At 40.9% G+C, this 16,786-nt stretch overlaps 1 protein-coding gene across 4 annotated transcripts in view; it reads left to right on the plus strand.

Annotated features, from left to right (window-relative positions):
- The window catches only part of PDE3A (phosphodiesterase 3A), a 351,301-nt gene extending 335,581 nt beyond the window's left edge, over positions 1-15,720 (plus strand). For all 4 annotated transcript variants that reach the window (XM_044992877.1, XM_044992896.1, XM_044992887.1 and 1 more), the window contains 4 exons: positions 838-1,041; positions 3,313-3,468; positions 7,437-7,677; positions 12,755-15,720. In XM_044992877.1, the coding sequence (XP_044848812.1) occupies positions 838-1,041; positions 3,313-3,468; positions 7,437-7,677; positions 12,755-13,005 (852 nt within the window). In that variant the 3' untranslated portion in view covers positions 13,006-15,720. The remainder of the gene's footprint in view (positions 1-837; positions 1,042-3,312; positions 3,469-7,436; positions 7,678-12,754) is intronic.
- Positions 15,721-16,786: the final 1,066 nt, after the last annotated feature.

The raw sequence follows: 16,786 nt of genomic DNA on the forward strand, positions 1-16,786 counted from the left end.
TTCAAGCAGAATTTGACCAGGTGACTTTAAATCCTGGACCAGTACAGGACTATTCCCTAACATATATTCCCTAGTGCTTTGTTTAATCTAGTTTCTGAATGGAGCATCCATCATTTCTCAGAGCTAGGGCCTTCAATATCAGTGGAATTTTAACCAACTGGGGATTTTGGTGTTGCAGGTTCTGTCAGGTCATATATGTATAAAATACAGGAGCTAGAAGTTAATATATTAGTGTGATGGGAACTATGTAACCATACTAGATTGAAAGAACCAGTTAGAAGCCCCAACCACAAAACACCACTGCTCTTGAAGGTTGAAGCTGTGTGAAGTGATGGAAGTACTATTATATATAATATATTTTCATTAATGGCTAAAATTAAAGTGTGCATCTGTGTGTTTTGTGTAAAATATATATAACATACATGCACGCATGTTTGGGTCTTACACTCCAAAGAATCTCACATTTCCAGTTGACCACTGCTATATAGTGAATTTATCTGCTCTCTGCCAATGCATTAATGGCTAATATAAAAAACCAGATTAACTCATCACAGCATGGGTCAACCAGAAATGGGAGATTGTCTACAGTGGAAGAGCTGGATCTTCCAAATCAGTCTTAACCACCACTGGGAAATAGATATACAACTGCTGTTACTGCTGTCAGAAATTAACACTCCTTAAAATCTCTGCAAAATTTTTTTTTAAAGACCTGATCCTTTCTCTCATTTCTCCCATCATCAAAAGTCATTTCATTATTCCAATAGTCTTATTTCATGTTTTTCTGTTTCAGACACTAGGAGGATTCTTAATTCTTAAATCAGTGTATTGTTTCCACAGGCTGTGCTGTATAATGACCGCTCTGTTTTGGAGAACCATCATGCAGCTGCTGCGTGGAATCTTTTCATGTCCAGGCCGGAGTATAACTTCTTAGTCAACCTTGATCATGTGGAATTCAAGCATTTCCGCTTCCTTGTAATTGAGGCCATTTTGGCCACTGACCTGAAGAAACACTTCGATTTTGTAGCCAGATTCAATGCCAAGGTAATAAGAAATTCTAATTTCCAATGCTTTCTAAATGAAAAGAGGATTCTTCTTGCCCTTCTGCACATCAGATGAGTCACCAGCTGGAAAAGATCACTAAAAAGGCAGCCCCACAGACAGAGACACATCTCCATTCAGTGAATAGTGATACTGAAACAGTAACAGGTATTTCTAAAAACACGTTCTGAACAATTTTTCATAATATGTATTTAGCTATCTAAGCTATTGAAAATTACCAGATATTAAGCAGCATCGTTCAGTTAACATGGCATTTCCTCTCTCTCTCTGTGGATACACTGATGAAGGAACCACATGCAGAAAGCTTGGAACCTATGAACGTCTGATCAGTTTTGTTTTCCATTTCTCCTTAACCATTCTCTCTCTTTTATAGGTTTTAAATGGCTGAAAATAAACGTCTTATGTACTGTGTTTAGAACCTAGTCCAAACATTTCAGTTAGGCAGCTAAATCCATAGTGAGGTACCTAAATAAGTGAACTGATTTTTCGGAGGTGCTGAGCACTCTCATACCCCACTAAAATCAGACAGATTGGTGGGTTCTCAGCATCTCTGCAAATCAGGTCAGATGGGGCCCAATCCAAAGCCCACTGCCATCAACGGAAGGACTCCCGTTAATGTCAGTGGGGACTGAATTTTTGATGCCTAGATCACTGATTTTGGTGCCTTGATTTAGACACCTGGATTTGATAACTTTGTCCTAAATTTTTATTTTTGTGAGGTTAAATAGCCAGAGAAAAAGGATGAGTTAAAGCCAGAGGTATTATAGCTCTAGATCCAGCAACAAAACATGATATATATGAGAAATAGGCAAGCTAGCCACCCATTAGTACCCTGCCAGACATAACTTGGATGTGCTCAACATTAAACTTGGTTTAAATTTATGTGGCAGGTGGACTCTAGATGTCACATGTGAAGGTGATATTTGCACTCTCTCTGAAGAGGAAATCGGATGGCTTGAAGTGGCGCGTCCTATTGACTGACTAGAGATTTGTAATGACAGTTGGCAGCTGTCCCCCTATGTTGGGTCATTGGATAGTGTGAGTGGTTACACAATAAAAAAGTGGGAGGAATAGCTGAAAATATTAACGAAATAAAACTTTCTGTGCTAAATTTGTCTCTGCCTTAAAATAAATTATCTATGATTCTTAGTGATTTAATCACTCATATTGCAGAAGTGCCTACAGGCCCCAGTCAGAGATCAGGGCCCATTTATGCTGGGCTGCAGGCAGCATAAATACATGTAACGGTCCCTGCCCCCAAAAGCTTGCAGTGTAAAATGTGCAATGGACAACAAGTGGATATAACAAACAAGTAGGGGGAAGACCAGGTAACACTGAGGAAGTCATGTATGATGTCATAAGGAGTGGTCTTAGCATACCAGCTTCCATTGTCAAGTGTTTTGTAGGCATTGAAACAGGTGAGTTCTAAGGGGAGATTTGAATGAAGACAATGAATGACACAGATATTAATGGGGAGCTTCTCCCATGCGTAAAGGGTGGTGTGAGGGAAAGGATGAAGGTGCTTTAGGGAAAACTGAACTAATGGGCAATGAAGGCTGATATCATTGGCGTAGTGGAGGTAGGATACATAGTCACATCATTAGAATACTGGAGAGAGAAACCGCTCTGGTAGAAATGTGAAGCCGTTGATTTCCCTGTGCCTTACCGCTGCCTATTTGATCTTGTATTGAGAGACTAAAGCTGCTTCATGATTTAAATTATAGCTGTGGTCATGTTAGATCACAAGAGAACCCTTTTGTTTTAAAAGGGGCAGAATAATATGTGTCAGTTGTCGTTGTGGTTTTTTTTGTTTTTTTGGTGGGAGAACTCTTTCAAACACATTTAGCCCAAATAGAAAAGAAATGTAGGCCTTGTCTGTCTACACACAAGCCTGCACCAGTTTAACTAAAACACACCTCTAGTTAAATTGGTGCAACTTCATATATAGATAAGGCCATCGTTTCTTAGAAAAATTTGTAGGTCTGTCTTCTGCTATTAATGCTTTAGAGCCAGAGTATTAATTGCTAAATAATTATATGATCCTTAATTATCTATCTCAAACCTTAATTATTGGCACTTATTCTTCTTTTTCATGCTTGATCTACACTCTTAAATTACAAACCAGGGCAAACCCACCTGTTTAGGTTTGTAGTTTGCATTCAGTAGCTGAGCATATTTTATTACATCACAGGATAAGATTTTCCTCTTGCCATGGGCTATTGTAATGGTTTTACCCCTTTGTGTATCTTCCAGGTGAATGATGATGTTGGAATTGACTGGACTAATGAAAATGACCGCTTGCTGGTTTGCCAAATGTGCATCAAACTGGCTGACATCAATGGGCCTGCCAAATGCAAAGACTTGCATCTGCAGTGGACAGAGGGCATTGTTAATGAATTCTATGAACAGGTAAATGTGTGCCCAAAGCAGGAATGAATTTACTTTCTGTTCTAAATTATTCTGTAGTGTGGTTGCATTTTAGCCTGGAGTTGATTGCATTTCAGTGCTGGGTGAAATTACTTTTATTTTTATAGAAAGTTTGAGGAATACACTTTCTGTTTTTACATGAACTATGCCCTTTTCAAGGTTCATGATGGCATTCGAGAACAGAACACCATAGCTTGGTTTGCAGGGAACTGGAAGCAAAGCAACCCCCTAGTATTCCCTTGGAAGTTTGAATTCTGAGGGAGCCCTGATCTTAATCTTTTCCAGTTAGAAATAGAGAACACCTGTTTTGCCTGTTTAACACTGCCTGTATTCAGGGGAACTATCCCTCTGCATCCAGGGCGAGTTTCCCCCCTGAGTTTTCAGGGGTAACTATACCATATATCTTAAGCCATTGGGAGTGGGCCAGCAAGCTGAGCCACTGCCCCCCCAAGGCCCAAGAATCTTCTGGGAAGGGCTGGACAGTCACCCAGAGGTTACATGTTAAGCACTGTAGGCTGCTGACTGCCCCTGGTTTTAGCATATTAGCGACTGCATTGGGAAAGGGCTGGCTTCCCTCTGCTCTCTGGTAGTATACATAGGGGGACTGAGAGGAAGAAAAATTCAAGCATTTGTCTGGCCTCTTCATTCAAAGCACCTGAGGATGCAAGAGGACACTGGCCTCTGCATAAATATAAGACTAATTATTAAAAATAAATCCTACTGCAAGAGAAAGTTCTGCCATAATCTCCTGGATTTTCCTCCAGGACTGTGTTCTTATTATTTGTTTGCTGCACCTCATTGTATCTCACGTAAAGAGATGCAGTCATTTAAACTCCACTGCATACCAATCAGATATAATGCCGTGGCTCACGTTGGATCCTTCACAGCGGATGGCATGCACAGTATATGTTCTGGAACTCTAAAGGCAGCAATGTCATAAAAGCTGTTGACAAGGAACCCTAAAACAAAATCAGCAAAAGCATTATGATGTTGTGTGCTTTACAGTAGATTCATTCCATCTGCACACTCTGATTAAGGTTTTATCTTCGTTGTCCTTGCTCTCAGCCTTCCTTTTAGGATGGGCACTATATAGTACCGTTTGATTCTTGGCTTGAAAGTGACTTCCAACATGGCTGATAGCCAGAAATATTCTATTAAGTTGTTAGAGATTTTTGATCAATGCACTTTGTGCCTGAAGAAATCAATGCTTCTGAGTGCTTTATGCAATGAGCTTTTCATTATGTCCTTTGAATGACATTAGTTGCCATACCAACATGGTGTATAGTAGCAATTTTCCTCCAGAACCTGCTACAGGTATTAAAGACAATGGGCTCATATGTATCAGCTGATTTATTCTAACTGAGGATCTAGCCAACACCCTATCACCTTTCCCACTCCCCCAGTCCCTAAAACAACTGTGTATTTTAGGGAAAACATCCAGTTTCTCATTTTTGAAAGGAAGAATTATAAGGGATACGCCAGTCTCCCCAAAGTAGGTTTGCTATAAAAAGGGATTGCAAATGTACAATGTAACTCATATCTTATTGCCCTGGTATAAATCCATGGTACTCCCACATCTTGAATACTGCATACAAATGTGGTGGTCTCATCTCAAAAAAGATATACTGGCATTAGAAAAGGTTCAGAGAAGGGCAACTAAAATGATTAGGGGTTTGGAACGGGTCCCATGTAAGGAGAGATTAAAGAGGCTAGGACTTTTCAGCTTGGAAAAGAGGAGACTAAGGGAGGATATGATAGAGGTATATAAAATTATGAGTGGTGTGGAGAAAGTGAATAAGGAAAAGTTATATACTTGTTCCCATAATATAAGAACTAGGGGCCACCAAATGAAATTAATGGGCACCAGGTTTAAAACAAATAAAAGGAATTTCTTCTTCACACAGTGCACAGTCAACCTGTGGAACTCCTTACCTGAGAAGGTTGTGAAGGCTAGGACTATAACAGGGTTTAAAAGAGAACTAGATACATTCATGGAGGTTAAGTCCATTAATGGCTATTAGCCAGGATGGGTAAGGAATGGTGTCCCTAGCCTCTGTTTGTCAGAGGGTGGAGATGGATGGCAGGAGAGAGATCACTTGATCATTACCTGTTAGGTTCACTCCCTCTGGGGGAACTAGCATTGGTCACTGTCAGTAGACAGGCTGCTGCGCAGAATGGACCTTTGGTCTGACCATTCTTTTGTTCTTATGTTCAGCATGTGCCATGCAAATTGGGAGCCATTCTTGACAGCACCCCTCTCCGTTAAAAAACAGAAGTGTACCGGGCTTTGAAGAATTACATCTCTGTACGAATTCTAAGTGTTATCAAAAACTTATTGTATTTAAATTTAGAAAAACACACAATATTGTTGAAGTATGTTTAATGGGTTTTGATGTTGATATTTAAAGGAAGACCAGTGAGACGTGTGTTGTTTCCAACTGTAAATCAAGCTCATAATCAAGCTTGAAAGAATTAAGCTTGATTAATGTTAAACTTTTCATCAGTCGACTTTCTTCCCAACATTGACAACTTCTTCACATGAAATCTGAGATGTCATGCTGTGAAGGAGAGAGAACTGCCATCTCTGGTTAATCCACTTGTTATCTCAGGAATGTGCACACACTTTGGTTTTGAGATAATGATGGGAGGGGGGAGATCAAATATTTGATAGCTGAGCACTGAACTGTGTGTACCTTGTTAGAAAATGCAGGAAAGCTGGAAGTGAGGCATTCATCAAAGTTTAACTGTTTACTCCTTGTGTTTCCCTTTTCTCAAAAGGGAGATGATTCATTTAACCAGATCTTGGATTCTCAGAGAAACTAGGCACTTGAAAACAAATTCAGCATGGATGTAATGTCTTAGAAATTGACTGTGGATCTTCAATAATGTTCATGAACTGTTTTATTTCTCAAATGTGGGTCTCCACAGTGTAGTCACATCAGTTTGCATAACAAGTCATATGCATTATCAATTATTCTTTTATTATAGGACCAAATCTTATAATAAAGGAATTTTGCTGCACTAGGGATGACTGAAAAAGAACGTGAGTGTTTGCTTCATACAGTGGACCTTGGTAGAAAACTAACTCTTCCATCAGAGCACCAGGAGGGGGCCCTCTCTCTCTCCCCTTCCCCCCGCTCCCCCAAAAGAAATCTAGCAAAGGGACATGTGCAGAGGATCTTGCGTTTTTGAATGACCCTACATTGACATGTTCATTACAACATTCCTCAAGAAACGAGTGACTATGGCCTGAAGCTTGGCAGGTCAAAGAAACACAAAAATAGAGTCGCCCAACTTATTTATAATGCAGCTTAAAAGAAAGGCAAAATTCATAAGAAACCTATTTTGACAAGCCAGCCCTTGCTCTGAAAAGGTAAATCCTGTCCCCTTGTGAATAAGGTAGTTAGTTGCTAACAAGCTGCTAATGATGATAAAAATCACAAATGATTTGCATACATGATGGGGAAAAAACAATATGGAGAAAGGTGATTTCATTTTTAAGCTTCCAAGAGAAACCTGATGAGGGTTTGGACTAGATGACCTCCTGAGGGGGGTTGGACTAGATGACCTCCTGAGGTCCCTTCCAACCCTGATATTCTATGATTCTAAGATGGCAATGTAAACTACAGGACTGGAAGATGGGCATTACTTTACAAAGTCCTCACAGAGCATGTTTTATAAATTCAGGGTATTCTTTATAGCAGATTATTCTTGTGTTTGAGCTGTGGAACTGTGTAGAGTAGTTTTTATATGAAGGCTGAATTGATGCCCTGCACCCTTTATATGTTGGTCTGCTATAAAAAATGAAATGGTAAAAGGAGATGGCTCCACAGCAGAATATTTTTCCTTCTAATATTTGCAATTGCCTTTGATGCTTCCCTCCACTTTCTCCCCCCATATCCATGTAATTAACGTATCACACAGAAGTAACACATTTTTATCATCTCTAGGGTGATGAAGAGGCGAGCCTTGGCCTTCCTATAAGTCCTTTCATGGATCGCTCAGCTCCCCAGTTGGCACACCTTCAGGAATCCTTCATTTCTCACATTGTGGGTCCACTATGTAATTCCTATGACTCAGCGGGGCTGATGCCAGGAAAATGGGTGGAAGATAGCGATGAGTCAGGAGATACTGATGAGCAGGAAGAGGAAGAAACAGCAGAAATGGAAACGTGTGAAAATTCCGAGTCAAGTATGTTGTTTGCATCTATATCTTTCAGTGGGGCTGATTTCGTTTCATGGGCTAATGATCCCCTGTATAAAAGCTTAAAGAGTTTCCCCTGGTCAGCCATAACCTTAATTTCTCTAGAATTGGACTAGCTGAACTGGCCCCCAAGAGGTTTAATGGGTAGCCACGCATTTTGGGAGTGGAGAAGCTTCTAAAGACTTCACAGAGAACGCTTCTAGTAGGTCGTTGGGTTGCCCATCCTACATCTGTGATTTTTAGACTGTTTCATGGATGGTTTTTAAAGGACTATATTTTTTTTCTCCATTGGAAGATGTGGGTAGGACAAGATCTTCATCTTCTTGTTATGTTTTTGTACGGTGCCTGGTACAATAGGCCCCAGTTCCCTCACTGGGACCTGTAGATGCTACCACAATATAAATATTTTTTTAATGGTGGAAATATTTGAGAACACGTCTTCTTGTGGAAAGGGGTCCAGTTTGCTGTATTTGTATTTGTGCTGTGCAATGACATGTAAGAGATGTATCAGCTCCAGAGAATTTTTCATGACCCTCAAACTTCTGGCCAACCCATAAGTAATATTGATAGACTCCAAAACCCATACAGTCCTCTGCAGAAAGCATGACTGTGGCAGTGATTGGCCTGTTGGGAGGAAGCTTTAGTAGTCTACATGGGGATGTTGAGGAACCTGTGCAAAATGGTTTGAAGTGGTAAGTAAATTTGGAGCCCATGTCTCTTGGTAATTTCCCTTTAAATTAATCCAGGACCTCAGCCCTTACCACCTGTAGCCTTCCTGCCTCTCTCAGGGTCAGGGTGCCCCCTCCAGAGGCAGTAGGCCCACTGTACATATTGTCGGGTATCCTGGCTTGCGGCTGCGCTGTTGCCCAAATAACAATTCAAACCTCCGAAAGAGGATTAAGCCAACTACCAGTCAGCTGGGAGCCCAGGCTTCCTGGCTGGGGTGAACAGCAATATTTTATGACTCAAACCCTGTGAGTGTGAGCTGAGCAATTAACAGTCTGGCTTCAGCCTCCTGGCTGGGGCAAGTAGCAACCAGCTATAGCTCAGCAATTATAGCTGAGCAATTAAACAGTCTCCATTGCCGACTTTCTGGCCTAAAGTTTAGCGCACAACCAGCCCCAGTATAGGGCTGGGGGGTGGGAGCACCCAGGTCCACTCTGCTCCATCGGGTCCCAGCCCAGGGCACTAGGAGTGGTGGGCGATCCTGCCGTGGGGTCAGCAATGAAATGTGATCACTGCCTTACATCCTGGCAGCACAGCCAGGTCAAAGTCTTGTTTCCCTGGGCTACTTCCTACCAATTCCTGCTGGTGCTGCTTCGTCACTGCTGGGATCCAGCTCTCAGTCTCGTGGTCAGGTGGTCCTTCCTCCAGTCTCTCCTTGGGCTTTCTGTTTCCTGGGGAGGTGGTTTGCCTTTTCTTTCTGCTCCCAGTCATGGGTGTGACTGAGGGCTCAGCTCCCTGGGAGAGAGGTCTGCCTCCTTCCCTGGTCCGGCCCCAACTTAGCTGCAGGGCCCTGTTCTTATACTTCCTGCCCCTGCACTTCCCCCTGCAGGGCCCCTGCACTTCCTGTGGAGGGAGGTGGGGTGGGGTTAGCTGCACCCACTAGGGGGACTTAACCCCCTCTGTACTGGGGGCGGGCCACTCTGCCTCACTACACCACCTCTTTTCTGTTCCTCCCCCTTCTGCATTCTCTCCTCCCATTTTATTTCTGTTCCTTTCCCTTCTGTTTCACTTTCCTTTTTGGCATCCCCTTCCCCCATTCTCCAACTCAACTTTTTACTAGGAAGGAGGACTGGATCTAGGGGAGGGAGAGGAAGCCATCAGAGTTCTAGTACAATATTAGTAATATTTAGTACTTGTATAGGGCTTGTCACCTACGAACCTCAAAGTTCTTCACAAAGGAGGGTCAGTATCATTCCCATTTTGTATATGGAGAATTTATGATGCTTTAATTTTGTTGTCTTTCACGTCCATTGAATATCCCCTTGTTCTTTTATGAGAAGAGATCAGTAGAGCAACTGATTCATATTCATCTGCCGTCTACCATTCCATCCTCTGGTGTAATTGCTGATTTCAGTGACAGATTACATATTTTTAATGATAATTTTAAATTCCTTAAGCAATCTAAGGTGTTATACTGTCTGGGCCTGTAGCTTGGTGTACTTCAATGTACCAATTTGTTCTGACATCTCCTCTTTTGACACATCAGTCCCTCAGGTTTAGGGACATGTTTAAGGTCAAAGAGAGAGTCAATATCAGAGCTCAGAATAGAACCAGGGTCTTCTGACTTCCAGTCCAGAATTCTGTCCACTAAATCGTACGGCCTCTTCAACCACACATGTGATGCCGTAACTAGTAATCCACTATTCTCATTCACTTTGAGACCTTTTCATAAATGCATTATGTTCATATGAACATATAGGAATTGCCCTACTGGCCAGACAGGTGGACTACATAGTGTAGTATCCTGTTTTAGTAGTAGTGGAAGATTGTTTGCAGTATTGTTGTAGCCAGGGCTTTGGAGCTGTGCTCCGACTGCAGTCCAGCTCCAGGCAAAAACCTGCAGCTCCACTGCTCTGGAGCTGTTCTGCACTCCAGCTCTGGGCTCCACTCCAAAGCCCTGGTTGTAGCTGTGTGTCCCCCAGGATATTAGAGAGACAAATTGAGTGAGGTAATCTCTTTTTCGGGCTAACTTCTGTTGGTGAGAAAAACTTTTGAGCATACACAGAGCTCTTCTTCTTCAGCGGAAGATTGACAGTTATGGAATTACCTGATGAGAGGGGAAGTTTCTTCAGTTAGTGATTCACTTATGCCCTAGAGCATGACACTTTATATCTTTACATTTATTAAAAAATAACCCTAATTAATGTGACTGTGGCTGTTGTCATTATCCACGAAAATGTCTAGACTTCTTTTGGAATACTGTTGCTCTCTTGGCCTCAGTGACGTCACATCGCAGTAAGTTACACAGGTTAATTATGTATTGTGGGATTTTTTAAAAAGCTTTAATTTTGTTGTCTTTCACGTCCATTGAATATCCCCTTGTTCTTTTATGAGAAGAGATCAGTAGAGCAACTGATTCATATTCATCTGCCGTCTACCATTCCATCCTCTGGTGTAATTGCTGATTTCAGTGACAGATTACATATTTTTAATGATAATTTTAAATTCCTTAAGCAATCTAAGGTGTTATACTGTCTGGGCCTGTAGCTTGGTGTACTTCAATGTACCAATTTGTTCTGACATCTCCTCTTTTGACACATCAGTCCCTCATCTTTAATCCCTGAAAAGTCTAAATCTCGGGTAGGTATCTCTTCAATATTCTCTACACTGATGTATCTATTTACAAGATTACAAACATTAGTCAGGTATTTAGATCTGTTTTCAGTGTCATTTTAAATATTCCAAGCTCTTTCAGCACAACACAAAAGAGATCTCCTGTTTTCAAAGAGATTTATGCCTCTGATTTGCCCATATATGTCAAATACTTAGAAAAAGAAGGTTTTTTACCACATTCAGGACAACTATGTGAAATGTCTTTGAGAAGATGGAAATGGGAAATTATTGTAGAAGGCCTTTCATTGTAGTCAAGGTAATTCATTAGAATATTTTAGATAATTGGACTTTAATAAAATTAACTAGTGTATTGTCTGACCTGCAAACATTTGATGTAGCTTAAAAACAAGAGATATTTTGTTATGTCTGAACAGGTAACTTCTGACAAGCCCCACTGTGAATTTAAGAGTTAAACTGAATCAATCCTTATTGGGTTCAAACAAAATCTCAAGCCATAACAAATCTCTGCTGAGAGCTGCAAGATTTGGGGTCACAGGAAACCTGGGATAGAATGTTCTAATATGGTGTATTGGTGGAATAGAGGTTTCTTCTTATTATTAAACCTGAAAGTTTCCTACAGGGAACCAAGAGCTTTTTAATGAAGGATTGAGATGGATTTGGACCGTGTTGCAGTGAAAAGCTCTTTGTTTCCATTCAAAAGCTTCAAGGACTCAACATTTTGGCTCCCGACACAGACATGCTTTAGGCCACCTGCAAACTCTCATTTACGCAAATTTTTTTGGTACAAAACATTCCTGTACGTCACTGGTTTTTTTTTTCAGTAGAATTCCTGAAGAGGTTTATTATTTAAGTTCTATAGCTGCCACTGCGACTCTTCATGATTGGTGAAACTCTTCAGGCTTTGTGTTGAATGGAATTGTAGCTAGCACAACTCTATCCCCATCAGACTACAGGACTGTCTACAATAATGGGCTGTCACCCAGGACAGGAAAAAGTTTGTGATGATGGGAAGTGGCAAATATAGTTTGTAGTATAATAGCAGCTTGATGCCTCAAAACTAGAAAGAAGGAAACTCCAAGGCTATGATATTATTTGCCATAGGACTTCACTTATCAACAGTCCAAATTCAATTGTCATAACAATAGCAATGCTGTGCTATATTGTGTGAAACCTAGATTTGGATTTTTCACTTGCTGCTTCAGTGGAGCTCAGGCCCATTGCAATAGCAAGGTAATGTGTAGAGCAGATCTTTAAAAGGAAGGGATCATAGGTGCTATTTTGTTGACTAATGTATAGAACATTCATTACTTGCCTTCTCCTCTTCCAAAGCTCCTGTCAGTGCATAGGTAATGCGTAAAGAAAAGAAAACAAATACTTCATAGAGCAGTGAAAGATCCTAAATTGGTCAGCCTGAAGCTGGCCACATTTGCTGTCAAAAAGAGCACATAGCATGCCCAAATGAGTGAGAGGAGACATGCACTTTGTAATACTTTTACAGGCAGTATATCATTCAACCACTAGATGTCTTTGTGTGCTGTACAGTGTCCTGGACCGGGTGTGCTCCTTGGTAAACAAAGGACACAAAGCTGGGACTCAAACTGTGTGAAAGTTGGCTTGGTCTATTTTTCCATGTAGTTGTACCTTTTTTTTTTTTTTTTTAAATAAACTCTTAATTAAGATGGACCCTTGATTCCATATATCATGACTCTTACTCTCTCTTCCCTCCCAAGAAAACAATACAGTAATTTGGTCTAATATTTTACAGGAAAGAAAAAGTTCAAGCGGAGGAAAATCTACTGCCAGATCACTCAGCACCTGCTTCAGAACCATAAAATGTGGAAGAAAGTAATTGAAGATGAGGAAAGGATAGCTGGGGCAGAAAAGCAAGGTCTAGAGCAATCCACGCTGCACCAATCCTCGGAACAAATTCAGGCCATCAGGGAAGAGGAGGAGGAGAAAGGGAAACCCAAAGGGGAGGAGGAGGAGGAGGACACAGCTATAGAACTGAACCAATGACAATATTTTCAACAGTATTTTAAGACAGATTGACTTGTGCACAGACTCCTTTTCAAGCCAGCACAACACTTAGACACAACACTGTAGAAATATTGGATAATGCGCCTACAGCAATTTGATTTGTTTCTCTTTCCTTTGTATGGTGAGGTACATTGTTTAAACTCCTACGCTCAAGAAGCTTTCGCACTGCGACACCGGCTTTTACAGACTTTCTTAAAGAGGCAAGGGGAGGGTGGAATTTTATACATAGCCAGTCATTGGCTGTGCACTTCAGCAAAATACATGTAATGATATATTATGGTCACCGTGATATTACAGAAGGAAGTTGTCCAAGGAAATGCTGCTCCTAAAGCACATTTGCAGTTAACTGTAAGGTACCAGTTAAGTAGATTTTGCTCTTAAAGCTGAGGGATAAAAGTTCCAAAGCTTTCTCAGAATGTTAATACATCCTGCTAACATATATGCGGGGGAGAAGAGGGCGCGCACGTGTGTGTATTTGGCTGGATGTACTATAATGTAATGTAGTTTGAGTTTTTATCAGACTAGGTTTAGCACATGGCTTGTGAACAAACACAAGGCCCCAATTCTAGGAAATTTGGGTTGGCGTGGAAAGTGGATCCCTTCGTAAGGAGCTCTGCATTTTCAGTGGCCAATGAAGCCTCCTTTTGCAGCCTGGTTGCACCACTGTCTTTCAGCAGAAGCCGTGCGACTCTCACTGCTGACCTGGCACCATTTGGCAGCACCCTGTGACTGAACTCCTAACCACCTGCCACATTGGCACTTTCCAGACTGCCAGTGCAAGGAATGTGCATGGAATCCATCGTACCCAAAGTGCGGGTTATTGTAGGGCACACTTTGTTACTCCTCGTTAAGATAACTGTGCCTTTGAATGAGTTAGTGGTTTCAGGGAGGGGTGTGTGTGTGTGTGTGTGAGAGAGAGAGAGAGAGACCATGCATGCTTGGGAGTTAATCACACGCTATTGCTTCCTCCCTCCCGCAGCCTTACATTTCCTTGTGTCAGTGGCCAAACACATTGTAAAATGAAGCTAAATTGTCATCTTTAAAGTGCAGCAGGAGGGGAGGTGTGAAGCCATCCAGTTCCTTGGGCTCAAAAGGCAGTGTCTTTGTGATGCTCCAACAGAAGGGTGCGGTGAGGGAGCAGCTGCTTGTCCATATTTGCTAGATGTTTGTATGCCTCAGCAGCCACTCACACCAGCTTCAGAGAGTGCCGTTTTTCAGCACGGGGTGCTGAATGGGAGCCATTTGCAGCTGGCATTCTGCTTAGATGCAGCATACTCCATCCATACTACTTTATGTTTGCGCTTTGGGGGGAAAAAAAAAGATCGGGGCAGTAGTAGAGCAGATAATTTTTGGTTTGTTTCTCTGTCATTTAAGCTGTGAGCCAAACGTCTATTTAAAAGGTTGACATTCACGTTCAATATTTTATTTCACGATATTATATTTGTCAATGATTAGTTATCTAGATGTAAATATGGAGAAATTTGTATGGGTTCCTGTAGATAATGAAATCTTTAAGAAAAAGGGGGGGAAAAGGGAAACGTTTTTGTAAAGGTAATTTTTTTAAAAACACCATTTTTATACAGTGTAGCCATTGCCAAGCCCATCAAATAAGGTCTTGAGTAGTTGAGTAGTTAAGGGAAGCCACTGGTCTACAGGAGCAAGACACTGACATATTAATGTTTATTGATTTGGACTGGTAGCCTCAGCCATTACCTTGCTAATTAAGGATTTACCAGAAATCTTTTGGTTCCCCCCCCAAAAATCTGAGTTCATGATCTCCCAAAAAGGTGGACCAATGAGGCAAGCCATTCTAAAATCTGAGCCTGCAGACCTCATTCATCAACAAAGCTTGAGTGGGGCTGCGTGGATGAATAAGAAATACTCACGTAAGTAAAGGTTGCAGTAACAGCCCATCCTGTTTTAACTTAAGTCTTTGATCTGTCCATTGCTTACCCCCTTGTATTTACCACCCATCACAGTATTTTATTGACTCATTAGTACTTCTTGGGAAATAACAGAGAACATTCTGTTTCTAAACCAGTCTGCATATGTGTTATCACTTCTGTATTTTTCTCCAATTCAGCCTGCAGTTCGGGTCTCTTTGTTTCTTGTGGGTTCATCTTCTCTTTATCTTTCCTTCCCCCTTCAAACAGTAGGAAGACACACTCCACTGTTAGTGACAGCATGATTATAGAGCATGACTTCAGTTGGGAACATCAATAGAAAGAGTTGATCAATGCTAAAACAAAAAATCAAAGATCCAGATTTCATTTTTTTTTAATTAAGGGAAATCAGATAACTAAGCATAATTCTTCCAAAACAAAATGGAATGCCTCTCAAAGTTTTCTCCAAAGCACCAGCAGGTCTCCAGTAATTCAAGCTTGCACTGTTTCAACGTTCATTCAGTCACCTCTGTCTATCATTTAATGTTTTGGCACCAATTATATACCAGGTTGAAGAGCTTTCTCACAACATTTAACACGTCCTTTAATATTATTTTATAAAAAATCAAACTCGCAGACACTGTAGAATTCCACATCCCAACTGATGATGAAAATCTATGGTCAGAGTTGGAATTTACTTTTTTAAAAATACCAATGGGTTAAACAAAAAAACACAAAAAAAAAAAACCTTGGTGAAAACAAAAGCCAGGGTTCAAAGGTGCTAATAAGAGCACAGATGGTGTAATAAAGAGGGGAGGCATTCCAAATACAAGGCTGAATCCTGCAAACCTTTTACTCCTGCACATAGTCCTGTTGAATTCCTTGTATAAGTGGCTACTTACCCAAGCAAGAGTGCAGGACTGGGCCTCTGAAAAAGTGCTCTTTAAAATGTACCTAAAGGAGAATTTTAAGATATATCCTTAGTTGTTGTCATTCTAGTTGCTACTCAGCAATATTAAAGTCTGTTTCCAATTCATTGAGCTTACTTCCTGTAGTGCCAGTGAGGCTGTTACAAATTACTACGTTACTACACAAGCCTATTTGTGGGTGCAGTTAGACAAACTCAGGTTTTTTTAAATGAAGGAATTGCTGGCAGGCTTAGAACAGGAATGGTGAACATTATCCAAACTGTAGAGCAGGAGGCAATACTAGTGAAAGCAAAAACAGCTGGGACTGGTTAACTTGATAATATGCTAGCTGTGGTGATGTGCAGAATTCATAGGTATTAGTAAAAAACCAGCTGCATCTAGTAACAAACCAGGTGACATTCTTGCACTCCACATTGCTACTGGCAGAACCCGACTTCAGTAGGCAGTGACCCACTTATAAATCTTACCCGTTATCTTTGAAAATGTGTTTCCACCAAGAAATTATCAGGAAACTTCCCAGGCGTGTTTTACCAGTAAAAAGAAGGTTTGTATTGAATGTGTGCATACAGTTTTGCTTTCTTTTGTAGTAGATAACAAAGCAAATAGTTGATTATCCAGAGATTTATGTTCTGGTCTTGGCCCAAAAGAGAGAGAAGAACCAAAACTTTCAACCAGAAGTTTCAGCAGCCCTTTCAGGCCATTTTGATTTCCTACTTTCTGCAGCCCTTTGGTGTTCTGAAATCCAGATAAACCACAGCCTGTGCAATAATTTTGAAACAAAAAAAGTAAATTGCATTTCATCAGCCGTGTTCAGTTTTCAGGTAGAGTATCAATGAATGTTTAAAGTGTTGATATGAGATTCTGGTATGTACAGTATATAAATTGTTTAATACTGAGGAAACCAAAGACCTTTTCAAGAATGTTTCTCAGTAGAAATAATAATTAGAA

Source organism: Mauremys mutica, chromosome 1 (genome assembly GCF_020497125.1).
Source record: "Mauremys mutica isolate MM-2020 ecotype Southern chromosome 1, ASM2049712v1, whole genome shotgun sequence".
Taxonomy (NCBI): domain Eukaryota; kingdom Metazoa; phylum Chordata; order Testudines; family Geoemydidae; genus Mauremys; species Mauremys mutica.